Genomic DNA, 15,035 nt, shown 5'->3' on the forward strand with positions numbered 1-15,035 from the left:
GGATGTATATGGGGAAAAAACCTACATGTTGGAATTTGTGATTAGAAACATAGCATCCATTGATCTTTCTTGCCTAATTCAATTACTACTATAAATGTGGCCAAATAGAAATTTTTTTAATCTCCATTTTTTCTATATTTATTACTTGTCAACCTACCATAAGGATTTTACCTTCTTCCTAATTTTTTTTTTTTTATGTTTTATTGTTGAAAGAGCAAGCATGAGCACACGAGCAGAGGAAGGGCCCAGAGAAAGGGAGACAGAGAATCCGCAGCTGCCTCCACCCTGTCAGGACAAAGCCCGATGTGGGGCTCAAACCCACGAACCATGAGATCATGACCTGAGCTGAAGTTGGACATTTAACCAACTGAGCCATCCAGGTGCCCTTACCTTCTTACCAATTAATATGTTAATATCACTATGAATTTGCAGATTCTTCTATTCAGTGGTTTATGATCTGTTGCTATCATTTATTTTGAAGCTCAAATTGTCCCAGAGTTGGCCATCAGGATATTCTTTAAGCTGGCTCCTATGTCTGTTTGGTACATCTTTCTTTGAGTGTTTCATTACTTCCTGGTATAGCCAGATGTCCCAGGTACTAATACTTTTTATATGTCCTCACTGTTTTTAATAGCTTCCTTATTTTTCTTGTTGTTATAAAAGTCTCCAAGATGGGGCACCTGGATGGCTCAGTCGGTTAAGCGTTCGACTTCCGCTCAGGTCATGATCTCGCGGTCTGTGGGTTGGAGCCCACATTGGGCTCTGTGCTGACAGCTCAGAGCCTGGAGCCTGTTTCAGATTCTATGTCTCCCTCTTCCTCTGACCCTCCCCTGTTCATGCTCTCTCTCTCTCTCTGTCTCAAAAATAAATAAATGTTAAAAAAATAAAATTAAAAAAAGAAGTCTCCAGGCTTGTCTTGTACATTTCCTGCCCCACTTTTGAATCATTTATTTCTTCAAGTTATCCGTGGCTCTTTTTCATGGAAATAATAGAGACCATAATCTGGAGGCAAAGGATTGTTGTTATTTATGGGCCTTTTCAGTAGTCAGGTCTAGGAAGTACTTAAATATTTGGAAGATAAAATACATTTTGAGTTCATCAACCTCCTTCCAATGCAAATTTAGCAGTATAGGGGTTTTACTTATCTCTTCCATACCTGTATTTCCTTTGTCACCCATAGAAAATCCTAGTCTTCAACGAAACCAATATAAATGCTCATTTGCTTTATTCTACAATATACACATGACAATTTTAGAATAATAATACCCAAACTACTTGTATTTTTCCTGTTGCTGAATTACCACAGATTTGGTGGCTTGCAACAAGCCACGCCTTCTGTGGAGCAGAATTCCATGTGCAGCTTAGCTGGGTCTTCTGCTAAGGAACTCACAAGCTGCAATGAAAGTGTTGTCTGGGGCAGCTGTCTTATCTGTGGTTCAACAGGGGAATGGCCTGCTTTTGGTGGCAGAATTTAGTTCTTTGTGGTTATAGGATTGAGGGCCTCAGATTCTTCCTGCTGTCAGCTAGAGGTGTCCCTGTTTCCTGCCAGCTGGGCCTCTCAGCACAGAAAGGCCATAACACAGCTCCTTCAAATAATTTTGCTCCTTCAAAGCCAGCACGGGCGTGACTCTAGCAGGTCAAGAGCTGTAATCTTATGTACCTTAATTATATAACTACATACACGTATGCCCCATCACCTTTGCAATGTTCTACTGGTGAGAAGCATGCCCACACTCAAGGGGAGGGAACTGCACAAGGGTGTAAACATCAGGGGGCAGGGATCATAAGGGACGCCCTAGATTCTGTGTGCCTCACTACTGCAATATGACTGCTAAAAATGGTTTAAGATTTTTGGGTCATTCTTTTTTTCTTAAGCTACATACCAGTATATTCCCTAAGTATGTATGGGAATGTTTCCAGACTTTTTTTTAGAATCAGCTTTTTCTCATATAATTTTGAGTGCTCATCTGTGTCCACAAATTTTCTTCATATACTATACTTTTTGGGGGGATATATCATATTTTACTTAACCAGTTTATCTCAATTGGATGTTATTTTTTTCTGTTATAAACAGCATCACAATGAATATTCTTGTGGGAAAACATTTTCATGCACCCTTTAATTATATTGTTAAGATGAATGATGCCTATTTATTCCCAGAAAGCTTCTCTGCTTGGGCAGGATTTAAGGAACTATTTCCCTGAAGAAAATAAGGAAACTCCACTGAAGAGAGATATTAATCAGAGTTCTTCAGAGAAATGAAAGCAATAGAGAGAGAGAGAGAGAGAGAGAGAGAGAGAGAGACAAAGTGTGTGTGTGCGTGTGTGTGTGTGTGCATGTGTATTACAGAGATTTATTATAAGGGATTGGCTGACATGATTATGGAGGCAAGTAAATACCAAGATCCACCTGGTATGTCAGTCAGCTAGAGACCTAAGGAGCTGATGGTTAAGTTCCAGTATGAGCCCAGTGAGTCCAAAACCTCCCCAAAGAGAACTGGGAGAGCTGATGGTTTAGTTCCTATCCAAAGGCAGTCTCAAGAGCAAAGAGCTGATGGTTGGACTTGAGTCTGAAGGTAAGAAGAAAACAGATGTCCCAGTTCAAACAAAGGCAGTCAGTCAGGAAGAATTGTTGCTTACTCAGAGGAGGGCCCATCTTTTTGTTCTATTCAGGCTCACCCTCATTAGGAAGGACAATCTGCATTAGTTAGTCTAATTTAAATGTTCATCTCACCAAAAAATACCCTCATAGAACATCCAGAATAACACTTGACCAAATACTTGGACATCCCATGGCCCAGTCAAGTTGACACATAAAAAACAAAAAACCAAGACAGGAGGCCTTTTAAGTTTAAGGTATGTGATGAAGGGCTTAGAGTTTTAGTGGAGAAAGTAAGATATTGTTAGCTTTACAGTAAAAATCATCTCTCTAAATGTATTCATGTTTTCCCTTCTCAAAACTTCCTAACACTACCAAATGACATTTGCTGTTAATACAGATCCTCCCCAACTTACACCCTGATAAACCCATTGTAAATTGAAAATACCCTAAACTGAAAATGCACTTAATGCTTAACCTACAAAATGTCAGAGCTTAGTCTAGCCTAATTTACGTGCTCAGAAGACTTACATTAGCCTACAGTTGGACAAAGTCATCCAGTACAAAGACTATTTTATAATAAAGTATTCAATGTATCATGTAATGTATATGAACACTTAAAGTGAAAAAGAAAATGGTTGTAAGTGTACTCATTGTTTACCTCTGTGATCGCATGGCTGACTGGCAGTGGTGGCTCACTGTCCCTGTTGAGCATCAAGAAAGAGTATCGTGTTGCATATCACTAACCAGGGAAAAGATCAAAATTTGAAGTGCAGTTTCTACTGAATGTGTGTTGCTTTGCAACCATTGTAAAGTAAGAAATCAAACCATCTTAATTTGGGGATGAGCTGTACTCTCTTTAAGGTTATTCATTCTCCTTTACAACTACCCATTCTCCTAATCACTAGATGTCTTTTTTTCTTACAGCCTATACTTAACCTCCTTGAGGGAAGAATCCTCACTCTTGCATCCAGCCTGTTCCCAGAGCACATAGCTCTAGGCAGGCTTCAGTTATAAGCTGAAAGAGATGTCTTATGCTTAAATATGATTGGTGTGTCAATTACTAACTTAATTTCTAAATGTTCTAGTAGGATTGACTGTATCTAAGAATGACTTTGCCATACTAATTCATCCAAAAAAGATTGAAACTACTTACTTGAGACTGAAATTTCATCTAGGGCAGAGGGGAAACTCCCTTCACTGAATGCCTTTGTTTTCTTCCCTATTTTCATATATAACTAATGAACACATTTTTTTGTACCTTGAGAAAAATATCTATGCAGTAGTTAACCTTTGATTTTTTTTTGGGGGGGGGGAAGCATAGTTGGTGTACAACGTTACATTAGCTTCAGGTGTACAACATAGTGGACTTCACTATGTTGTATGTAGACTTTAACAAGTCTATATGTCATGCTGTGCTCACTGCAAGTATAGCTACCTTCTGTCACCATACAACACTGTTACAATACTATTGACTATATTCCCTATACTGTACATTTTATCCCCATGACTTATTCTATAACGGGAAGCCTGCATCTTCCACTCCTCTTCACCTGTTTTTGTCATCCCCTCCACCCCTTCCCCTCAGGCAACCATTAGTATTTTCTCCGTATTTATGAGTCTCTTTCTGCGTTTTGTTCATTTATTCATTGTTTTGTTGTTTTAGATTTTATATATAAGTGAAATCATATGGTATTTGTCTCTGATTGCCTTATTTCATTTGGCAGAATACCTTATAGGTTCATCTGTGTTGTCACAAATGGCAAGATCACATCCTTTTTGATGTCTGGGTAATATTTCACTACACACACACATACACACACACAGATACATATTCCACTATATATATAGCTGTTTCTGTATCTTGACTATTGTAAATAATGCTGCAATAAGCATAGGGATGTATATATCTTTTCAAATTAATGTTTTTGTACTCTTTGAGTAAATGTCCAGTTGTAGAATTTATGGAATTCCATAATTTATGGAATTACTGGATCACATGGTAATTCTAATGTTTGAGGAAACTCTGTACTGTTTTCCATAGTGGCTTCACTAGTTTTCACTCTCACCAACAGTGCACAAAGATTCCTTTTTCTCCACATCCTTGCCAACACTTGTTGTTTCTTGTGGTGTTGACTTTAGCCATTCTGACAAATATGATGTGGTATCTCATTGTGGTTTTGATTTGCATTTCCCTAATGATGAGTGAAATAAGCATCTTTTCATGTGTCTCTTGGCCCTCTGGATGTCTTTTCTGGAGAAATGTCTGTGCATGTCTTTTGCCTATTTTTAAATTATTATTATTTTTTTTTTTGGTGTTGTATAAGTTCTTTATATATTTTGGATACTAACCCTTTATCAGATATGTCATTTGCAAATATCTTCCCCTATTCTGTAGGTTGCTTTTTAGTTTTATTGATTTTTTTCCCTTCACTGGGCAGAAGCTGTTTATTTTGATGTAGTCCCTAAGTTTATTTTGGCTTTTGTTTCCCATGCCTCAGGAGAAATACCTAGAAAAATTTGCTGCAGCCTGTGTGAGAGAAATTACTGCCTGTGTTCTCTTCTAGAATTTTTATGGTTTCAGGTCTCATGTTTAGGTCTTTAATCCATTTTGAGTTTGTGTTTGTGTTTGGTATAAGAAAATGGTCTGGTTTCATTCTTTTCTCAGTAGCTGCCCAACACCAGTTTTTTCCTAAAACTCTTTGTTGAAGAGAGGTCATTTTTCTGTTGCATATTCTTGCCTCCTTTGTCAAAGATTAATTGACCATGCAAGTGTGGGTTTATTTCTTGGCTCTCCATTCTGGTCCATTGATTTATTCATCTGTTTTTGTGCTGGTACAATACTGTTTTGATTACTACAGTTTTGTGGTATATCTTGAAATCTGGGATTGTGATACCTCCAGTTTTGTTCTTTTTCAATATTACTTTGGAAATTTGGGGTTTTTTTTTTGTGGCTTCATACAAATTTTAGGATTATTTCTTTTAGTTCCATGAAAAATGATGTTGGTATTTTGATAAGGATTGCATTAAATCTGTAGATTGTTTTGGGTAGTATGGATACTTTAACAGTATTTGTTCTCCCAATCCACGAGCATGGAATATGTTTCCATTTGTTTGTGCCATCTTAAATTTCTTTCATCGGTGTTTTATAGTGTTCAGAGTACAGGTCTTTATGTGCTTGGTTAAGTTTATTCCTAGGTATTGATATGATTGTGAATAGGATTGTTTTCTTAATTTCCTTTCCTGCTACTTTATTATAGTGTATAGAAATGCAACAGATTTCTATATGTTGATTTTATATCCTGCAACTTCATTGAATTCATTTGTCAGTTCTAGTAGTTTTTTTGTGGAGTCTTTGGGTTTTCTACACATAGTCTCATTTCATCTGCAAATAGTGAATGTTTAATTTCTTCCTTTCCAATTTGGATGCCTTTTATTTATTTTTCTCATCTGATGGCTTTTCGCTGGGACTTACAGCACTATGTTGAATAAAAGTGGTGAGAGTGGACATCCTTGTCTTGTTCCTGATCTGAGGGGAAAATCTGTTTTTCCCCCAGTAAGTGTGATGTCAGCTGTGAGTTTTTCATAAATGGCCTTTATTATATTGAGGTATGGTTCCTCTATATCTACTTTGTTGAAGGTATTCTTTTTATCATGAATAGGTTTCATACTTTGCCAAATACTTTTTCTGCATCTATTGAACATATGATTTTTATCCTTTTTCTTGTTGATGTGATTATCACATTGATTTTGTAAATATTAAACCACCCTTGCATCTCAGGAGTGAATCCCACTTGATCATGAAGAAGGATTATTTATTTATTTATTTTAATATGAAATTTATTGTCAAATTGCTTTCCATACAACACCCAGTGCTCATCCCAACAGGTGCCCTCCTCAATACCCATCACCCACCCTGTCCTCCCTCCCACCCCCCATCAACCCTCAGATTGTTCTCAGTTTTTAAGAGTCTCTTATGGTTTGGCTCCTTCCCTCTCTAAATTTTTTTTCCTTCCCCTCCCCCATGGTCTTCTGTTAAGTTTCTCAGGATCCACATAAGAGTGAAAACATATGGTATCTGTCTTTCTCTGTATGGTTTATATACACAATGAAATACTACGTGGCAATGAGAAAGAATGAAATATGGCCTTTTGTAGCAATGTGGATGGAACTGGAGAGTGTTATGCTAAGTGAAATAAGTGAAGAAGGATTTTTTAAAAGCATTGTTGTGTCAGTTTTGTTGAGAATTGTTGCATCTATGTTCATTAGAGATATTGACCTGTAGTTTTGTTTTTTGTTTTGTTTTTTTTTTTTTTGTGGTGTCTTTATCTGTTGTTTGGTATCAGGATAATTCTGGCCGCATAGAATGAATTTGAAAGATTTCCTTCCCTCCTCCTCCTCCTTCTTCTCCTCCTCCTCCTTCTTCTTTTTTCTTTCTTTCTTTCTTTCTTTTTTTTGGAATAATTTTAGAAGAATAGGTATTAACTCTTCTTTAAATGTTTGGTAGGCTTCACCTGTGGGGCCATCTGACCTGGATTTTTGTTTGGGAATTGTTTTCTTTTTTGTTTGTTTTTTGGTGTTTGTTTGTTTGTTTAGTATTATTACAGATTTATTTGCAATGCTGATAACTGGTCTGTTCAAATTTTCTATTTCTTTCTGATTCCAGTTTGGGAGGTTATATGCTTCTAGGAATTTATCCATTTCTTCTAGGTTGTCCAATTTGTTGGCATATAATTTTTCATAATATTCTTTTATAATTTTACTCCTTTGTATTTCTCTTGTGTTAGTTATTTTTTTCTTTCCTGTCTTCCTTCCTTGCTTTTCTTTCTTTTCTTTCTTTTCTTTCTTTCCTTTTTTTCTTTCTTTCTATGAGCTTGGTTAAAGATTTATCAATTTTGTTGACCTTTTGAAAAACAGGTTTTGGTTTCATTGATCTGTTCTTTTTGTTTTTTTGTTTTTTTGTTTTTTTACTTTCTATTTTGTTTATTTCTCCTCTGTATTATTTCCTTTTTCTACTGGTTTGGGGTTTTGTTTGTTTGTTTTTTTCCTCTCTCTTTCTAAGTCTTTTAGGTGTATGACTAGGTTGTTTGAGTTTTTCTTGTTCCTTGAGGTAAGCCTGTCTTGCTATAATCTTCCCTCTTAGAAAAGCTTTTGCTGCATACAAAAGATTTTTGGCTATTGTGGTTCCATTTCCATTTGTCTCCATGTATTTTTTTTATTTCCTTTTTGATTTCTTGGCTGGCCCACTCCTTGTTTGGTAGCATGTTATTTAACCTCTTTAATTTGTGTTTTCAGATTTTTTCTTGTGCTTGATTTCCAGTTTCATAGTACTGTGGTCTGAAAAGATGCATGATATGTCCTCAGTCTCTTTGAATTTGTTGAGACTTGTTCTGTGGCCTTACATGTGATCTAGTCTAGAAAATGTTCCATGTGTACTTGAGAAGAATATGTATTCTCCTGTTTTAGGATGGAATGTCCTGAGTGAATATATCTGTTAGATTTATCTAGTCCAAAGTGTCATTCAAAGCCCCTGCTTTATTGTTGTTTTCCTGTCTGGATGATCTATCCATTAGTTAAGTGGGGTGTTAATCTCCCTTACTATTATTGTATTACTATTCTTTTATGTCTGTTAATAGGTGCTTTATGTATTTGGGTGCTTTCGTGTTGGGTGCATGAATATTTAAAATTGTTGTATGTTCTTATTAGATTGTTCCCTTTATCGTTAGGTAGTATTCTTTTTTGTCTCTTGTTGTAGTATTCAGTTTGAAGTCTATTTTGTCTGGTATAAGTATTGTTACCCTAGCTTTCTTTTCACTTCCATTTGCATGTCAAATGTTTTTCCATTCCTTCACTTTCAACCTGTGTGTGTCTTTAGGTTTAAAATGAGTCTCTTGCAGGTAGCAGATCAATGGTTCTTACATGTTTATCCATTCTGTCACCCTGGTTTTTTGATTAGAGCATTTAGTCTATTTACATACGTGTGTACTTCTTGCCATTTTGTTATTTTATGGTTGCTTTTGTAGTACTTCTTTGTTCCTTTCTTCTCTTGTTCTCTTTGTTCATGGATTCATGGCTTTCTTTAGTGATTTGGATCCCTTTCTCTTTATTTTTGGCATATCTGTCACAGGTTTTTGATTTGTGATTACCTTTAGATTTACATATAACATCTTATGCATATAGCATTCTATATTAAGTTGATGGTCATTTATGTTTGGACCCAATCTTAAAGCACTACATTTTTATCCCTCTGCCACCCACATTTTAGGTACATAGTTTCATACTTTCATTTTGTGAAGTCCTTGATGGATTTTTACTGATATACTTAATTTTAGTCCTTTTGTGCAACCTACTTTTCTTACTCCAGTCTGTTGCTTATCGATAACCTTTCCACTCATAGAATCCTCTTTAATGTTTCTTGTAAGGCTGGTCATGAATTACTTCAAGTTTTGTTCGGGAAACTCCATCTCTCCTTCTATTCTGAATGATACTTTGGCTGAATAAAGTATTCTTGGTCGCAGGTTTTTTTGTTTTTGTTTTTTTTTCTTTCAGCACTTTGAATATATATCATTTCACTCCCTTCTGGTCTGTCAAGTTTCTGCTCAAATATCAGCTAATAGCTTTATGGGGTTTCACTTGTATGTAACTGCTTTCTTTCTCTTGCTGCCTTGAAAATTATTTTCATCACTACTTTTTGCCATGTTAATTAATATGTGTTTTGGTGTGGACCTGCTTGGGTTGATTTTGTTGGGCCCTCTCTGTGCCTCTTGGGTCTAGATTTGTTTCCTTTCCCAGAGTTGGAAAGTGTTTAACTATTATTTCTTTAAATAAATTTTCTGCCCCTTTTTACTCTTGTCTCCTTCTGGGATCCTTGTAATGTGAACATTATTATGCTTAATGGTATCATTGAAGTCCCTTAAACTATTCTCTTTATTATTCTTTTCTCTCTCTTTTGTTCAGCTAGATCGCTTTCCACTACTTTGTCCTCCAGGTCACTGATCCATTCTTCTGTTTCCTCTAATCTACTCCCTATAATGTATTTTAAATTTCAGTTATTGAGTTATTAATCTCTGATTGGTTCTTTTTGTTTTCTCTTTGTTGACAGTCTCAACAAGATCCTCCACTGTTTTCTCAAGTCCAGTTACTATCTTTATTACCATTACTTTAAATTCTCCAATAGGCATATTATTTACCTCCTTTTTTGTTTAGCTCTCTAGCTGTGATTTTTGTCCTGGTCTTTCATTTGGGACATATTCCTCTGTCTCCTCATTTTGTCTAACTTTGTATCCATGTGTTAGGAAAGTCAACTATAGCTCTTGCTCTTAAAAGAGGTGGCCTCATGAAGAGGAGGTTCTATAGAGCCATGCAGTGTAATGTCCCCTTTTCACCAAAACCTGACACTTCAAGGGAGTCTCCTGTGTGTTTTGTGCCCTCCTGTTGTGGCTGAGACATACTTGCCTTCAGTTCAGTCATCTGCAATGGCTCTCCTTGCCTGTTTGGGCAAGATTTGGCCCCTGTGTTGCTAATGGGCCACCTTGGGACTGCCTTTGGCTTCAGTTGGGTCACACTAAGCATTTCCCAAGAGCTGTGATCACAGGGAACTGCAGGGCTCTCTTCCTGTGTTGTCCCCTGGGAAGCTTTCTTTGGTGAGTGGGGCCCGAAGTCAAACCATATTTCTGCCCCCTGCCCACTTTTGAGGTCACAGTCAAACTGGTATATGTGGTTATCTTCTTCTCTACCCAGGGCAGGTGTCAGCTTGGAGTGCTGGAACACAGCCAGATATGTGGCACTGCTTTGGATGGACTTCTAAGTGTGTGTTGGCTTGAGCAGGTCCACAGGAGAATGTGGGGGCAGGGTCACTTTTAACAAGTTAGGTGGAAAGTGTTCACACTGTGTAGGTACCTGCAGGTGTCTGTGTGTCTAGGATGGGGATAGGGAAAGGATGGTACTTGCCAGCACCTTTTTACTTACAGAAGTCTCCCAATGGTCCCTGTTCCTTCTGCACATGTTCTGAAATTAGTAAATAAATCTCCTTCCTGTATACCTCAGGTTTTTTTTTTTTTTTCAAATTGCTGCTTTTATGTTATAACTCAGTGGGATTGTTTGTTATCCTGTCTCTTAAGGGCAGAGACTCGATTTCCTATTGCCCTCCTGCTCTCCCAAAGCCAAACCTGCTGCTTTTTAAGATTGCAGGTGTTAAGCCCCACTGAGTGTAAGAACTTGCTAAGTTAAGCCCCTCTGTTTTTCAAAGCCAAATGTTATGGGGATTCATTTTCCCCCATGCCTGGGATGCCTGGTGTGGGACGTGCTCCTTTCCCTTCTCTGTGCCTGTGGTGTACCTCCTTCCTGCAGACAGTCTCACAGATCAGTTTGGTTCCCAACTGTATCTCTGCCCTTCCTGCCTTTTTTGATGTAGCCTCTTTTCTACACTTAGCTGTGAGGAGTCTGTTGTGTCAGTCTTTGGGTTATTTTCTGGATTATTTACACTGAGTGGGTGTTATCTAGGTGTATCCACGGGATAAGGTGAGCTTAGTATCCTGCTATTCTGCCATCTTCCCCAAATATCCTAGAAGTTTTATGGGTTTATACCTCACAAAGTTGGTCCTTAATCCATTTCGAGTTTATTTTTATGTGTGGTATAAGAAAGTGGTCCAGTTTCATTTTTCTGCATGTCTGTCCAGTTTCTCCAGAGGCATTTATTGAAGAGACTATCTTTTCTTCATTACATATTCTTGCTCCTGTGTCATAGATTAATCGACCATATAAGGATGGGCTTATTTCTAGGCTCACTAGTCTGTTCTATTGACCTATATACCTATTTTTGTACCAGTACCATACTGTTTTGATTACTCTAGCTTTGTACTATAACTTGAAATCTGGGATTGTGATACCTTCAGTTTTGTTCTTCTTCAAGATTGCTTTGGGTATTTGGGGTCTTTTGTGGTTCCATATGTGTTTTAGGGTTATTCTAGTTCTGTGAAAAATGCTGTTGCTATTCACTGAATACTTTTTAAGGAAAGAATGGGAGACAAAAATAAGGTGGCTTTTTGATTACTCTTAAAAGTTATTATTGATTATATATATCATACATATTTAAACCTCGTAACAACTGTGTATGGTAGGTTTTATCATCTTCATCTCACAGGTAAGGAAACTGAAACTCAAAGAGATTAAGTAATGTTCCCACATCTACACACCTGGTACACTTCAGAGTGAAGATTTGACATTAGGCCCATTAGACTTCAGCCTGAGGCTGATGCTCTTCCCACTCTGCCATGCCAACTCAGCAGGACTGGGAAGGTTCTATGGCAAGTTTCCAGGACCCCAGGGTCCTGAGGGAATAGAGTAATTCACTTTTCACTTTTAAAACATAATGTTAACACATCTTTCAAAACTGATTTGCCTTTCTTCCTAAGGCTCAGTTGGAATTGCCAATATAATAGACTACCTGAGACAGACAACTCGTCAAAATTCTGAAGATGGTGGACTTGAGGAGTTATGGAACATGCTTGATCCTGAAAAGAGAGACCTGCATGTGGATCTGGAAACTTTTCATACCATCATGAAAGAATGGATGGCTTGCTGTAGAAAGAAATGGTAATCATAGTCCGAGCAGGATGTGTATTCAGGTTCTGTTTTAACAACTGATTACAATTAATGCTAATCTGTTTTTTTTGTGTGTGTTGATGGAAATACTATAATCCGGTGCCCCTCACCCTTTAGCATGCACTGGAATCATCTAAACTGTTTATTATACCTGATTATTGCCCCCTAACGGCGATCCAGCAAGTCTGGGGAGAAGCCTGATAATTTGTATTTCTAACATGTTTTCAAGTGATAATGATGCTGATGAGTGTGCACATGGGGGTGATGAGCACACTTTGAGAATGTATTATATGAATTATATTAATTCTAATAGCATTCATTTACTATGATTAGGGCAGCACATATTATTATGTTCTCACAAAGAATTGAGCTGACATAGAAGTCAAGCAAATTATTGATAATGACCAGCAAATCTCCAAATGCATTTAAACTCAGAATAAATGCCCTGTAGAGGTCAGTGGGGATAATTAGGAAGTGAATATAATTTGGAAGCCTAGGATACAGGGAAGCTAAAGGGAAAAGGGGGAAAAAAAAGTAGTGGGATTGAAAAACAAAAAGGATGACTAGCACCCATGATAACAGCGCCCCTAGTGGAACCTGGAGAAGTGTTACGTTCTTTCATAGGAAGCTTGATTTCTGTGGCTTTTAATCAGCCACCAATCTCTAGCTATCAGCTCATATACAGTAGGAATTTGCTTAAAGAACCGTTCAAGCCCAATATCTGACAAAACTTTTTAATGTAGCTTAGGAAAAGATGATTGAAATGTTGTTTGCCAAAAATGAGTCAATCATGAAAGCAAGATACATATATAAAAATATCTAGTTTTACTTGTAATCAAAGAAATGCAAATAAAGACAACATACCAGTTTTCCTCATCAGTGTGCCAAAGTGTTAAAAAAATAACCCTATCCCATGTTGTCAAGGCAGGTGGAGAAATAAGCACTGTCCAGTACCTTGTTGGTAGTGGTGCAAGTTGGTACAGTTTTTTCAAGAGCTATTTAAGAATATGTACCAAACCCTTAAAAATACGTGATGGGTTTGGGCTAGTCATACAACTTAAAGAAAAATAACCAACCATATACTGCGATAGGTGTGTTTATGATAGCGATAAATACAAGCAACTTAAAAACTTTTAAATAGAGGGTCAGACTAATAAATAATTCCATACACTAGAATTTTAAATAGTCACTCAAAATTATAATTAGATACTTAACAAGAATTATATTCACATACATTCATTTCCAATAATAGACCATAAATACATATATGTAGTATAATTCTGTATTTATCAAGAAAAAAATATGCATAGGGACGCCTGGGTGGTTTAGTTGGTTAAGGGTCTGACTCTTGATTTCAGCTCAGGTCATGGTTGCATGGTTGGTGGGTTTGAGCCCCACATCAAGCTCTGCACAGACAGCGCGGAGCCTGCTTGGCTCTCTCTGCCCCTTTCCCACTTGCTCACTGTCTCTCAAATAAACATTTAGAAAAAAGAAAGAAAAAGAAAAAATATGCATAAAAAATGTTGAGAAAGATATATTCCAAAATGATTATCTTTCCATGATAGTTTCAACTTTTTGTTCTCATGCATTTTCTCATTTTCCTAAAATATTTAAGTTTTATAATAAAAATATTAACCCATTATAAAATGGTGTGAAGGCAAAAGAAAGAAACCCTAATTTTTAGGACAGAAGTAAAGAAAAAAATATGGAAGATATAAACACAAAATATAAGAAAAGAAACTCAAAGGGCGATGAGTGTGTAGCTAGAAATAGTAACATGGTGCATGTATGATTCTGATAGATATCTCACATTGAAACACAATGAGATGTAAGTACAAATATAGAGACTTTTGTGGCTGTTCCAGAGACGTATTCTAAGGATATGGCACTTAGATTAAGTAAAACTTAAATCATAGTATACAGACTCTTAAAAAGGAAATGGTTGAAATTTTAATGTTTATTTTGAGGGTTAGAACTAGAGTTTGGGTACTCGACAGCAGTCTATAGAGCGCTTCCCCCAACTTTCAGGAGTAAATGCTCAAAGTACAATTTGTTTAGGTTCTACCTGGTTTTCTAAGAGAAAAGAAAAATGATAGCCTCATAAATATGTCCTAAGTATTAGTTGTTTATGCCTTTTCCTTCCCAACTGTTTAATCCCACAGTATTCCCATCTCTGTAAGTGTCCACTTACTACTCCAAACTATATTGACTTCCTAACCCATTGAGACCTCACATCCCTAGTCATAGCTGCCGCACATCATCACCTGCCTACTTCTGCATGCTCATTTTCTTTTTTGTGTTAGATTAAAAGTTTATGGGAGGCAGAGGTAATGCCTAAGGTTTCTTTTCTATTACTCTATCTCAGCACAATGTTGAGCTCCAAATAGTTGCTAAGTGAAAAGGTAGTTTTAAATTCAGAAAGAAATACTTGAATAGAACAGTACAGAGCATATCTGAAAAATCAGCTAAGGTTTGGGCTGGCAGGGAATCCTAGCTCATTGCTTTGTTTTGTTTTGGTTGCAGGGAAGGAATGAGTACTGGATCAAGTGGCAGGATTGATGATTTTGTTTTTGAACAGGACAGCATCAAATCAAGCAGAGCAAGTATGTATGTGTTTCTTCCGTTTTTTTCTGCCTCTTTCTTGTGGTTTGGAGAAATGGATTTTTCATAAAACACTTTTGTATGTGTTTCAGTTAAGATGACCACAGATAAAACAGAATCTACGTCATGGAGCTTCGAGGCTTTGGGTGGAGATGTGTCTAAAGGAGTCTTGTAAGCATTCTTATTTGTGATGCTTTCACAAGTGCCCCAACTTTTCTGACTTATTTTTCTCA

The 15,035-nt window shown here is 37.0% G+C and overlaps 1 protein-coding gene across 1 annotated transcript in view; it reads left to right on the forward strand.

The window, feature by feature from the left end:
- The window catches only part of IRAG2 (inositol 1,4,5-triphosphate receptor associated 2), a 127,752-nt gene that overhangs the window by 23,795 nt on the left and 88,922 nt on the right, over positions 1–15,035 (forward strand). The window contains exons 3-5 of the mRNA XM_043564826.1: positions 12,012–12,192; positions 14,725–14,804; positions 14,895–14,973. Of these exons, the coding sequence (XP_043420761.1) occupies positions 12,012–12,192; positions 14,725–14,804; positions 14,895–14,973 (340 nt within the window). The remainder of the gene's footprint in view (positions 1–12,011; positions 12,193–14,724; positions 14,805–14,894; positions 14,974–15,035) is intronic.

The sequence above is a fragment of the Prionailurus bengalensis genome, chromosome B4 (assembly GCF_016509475.1).
Source record: "Prionailurus bengalensis isolate Pbe53 chromosome B4, Fcat_Pben_1.1_paternal_pri, whole genome shotgun sequence".
Classification (NCBI taxonomy): Eukaryota; Metazoa; Chordata; class Mammalia; order Carnivora; family Felidae; genus Prionailurus; species Prionailurus bengalensis.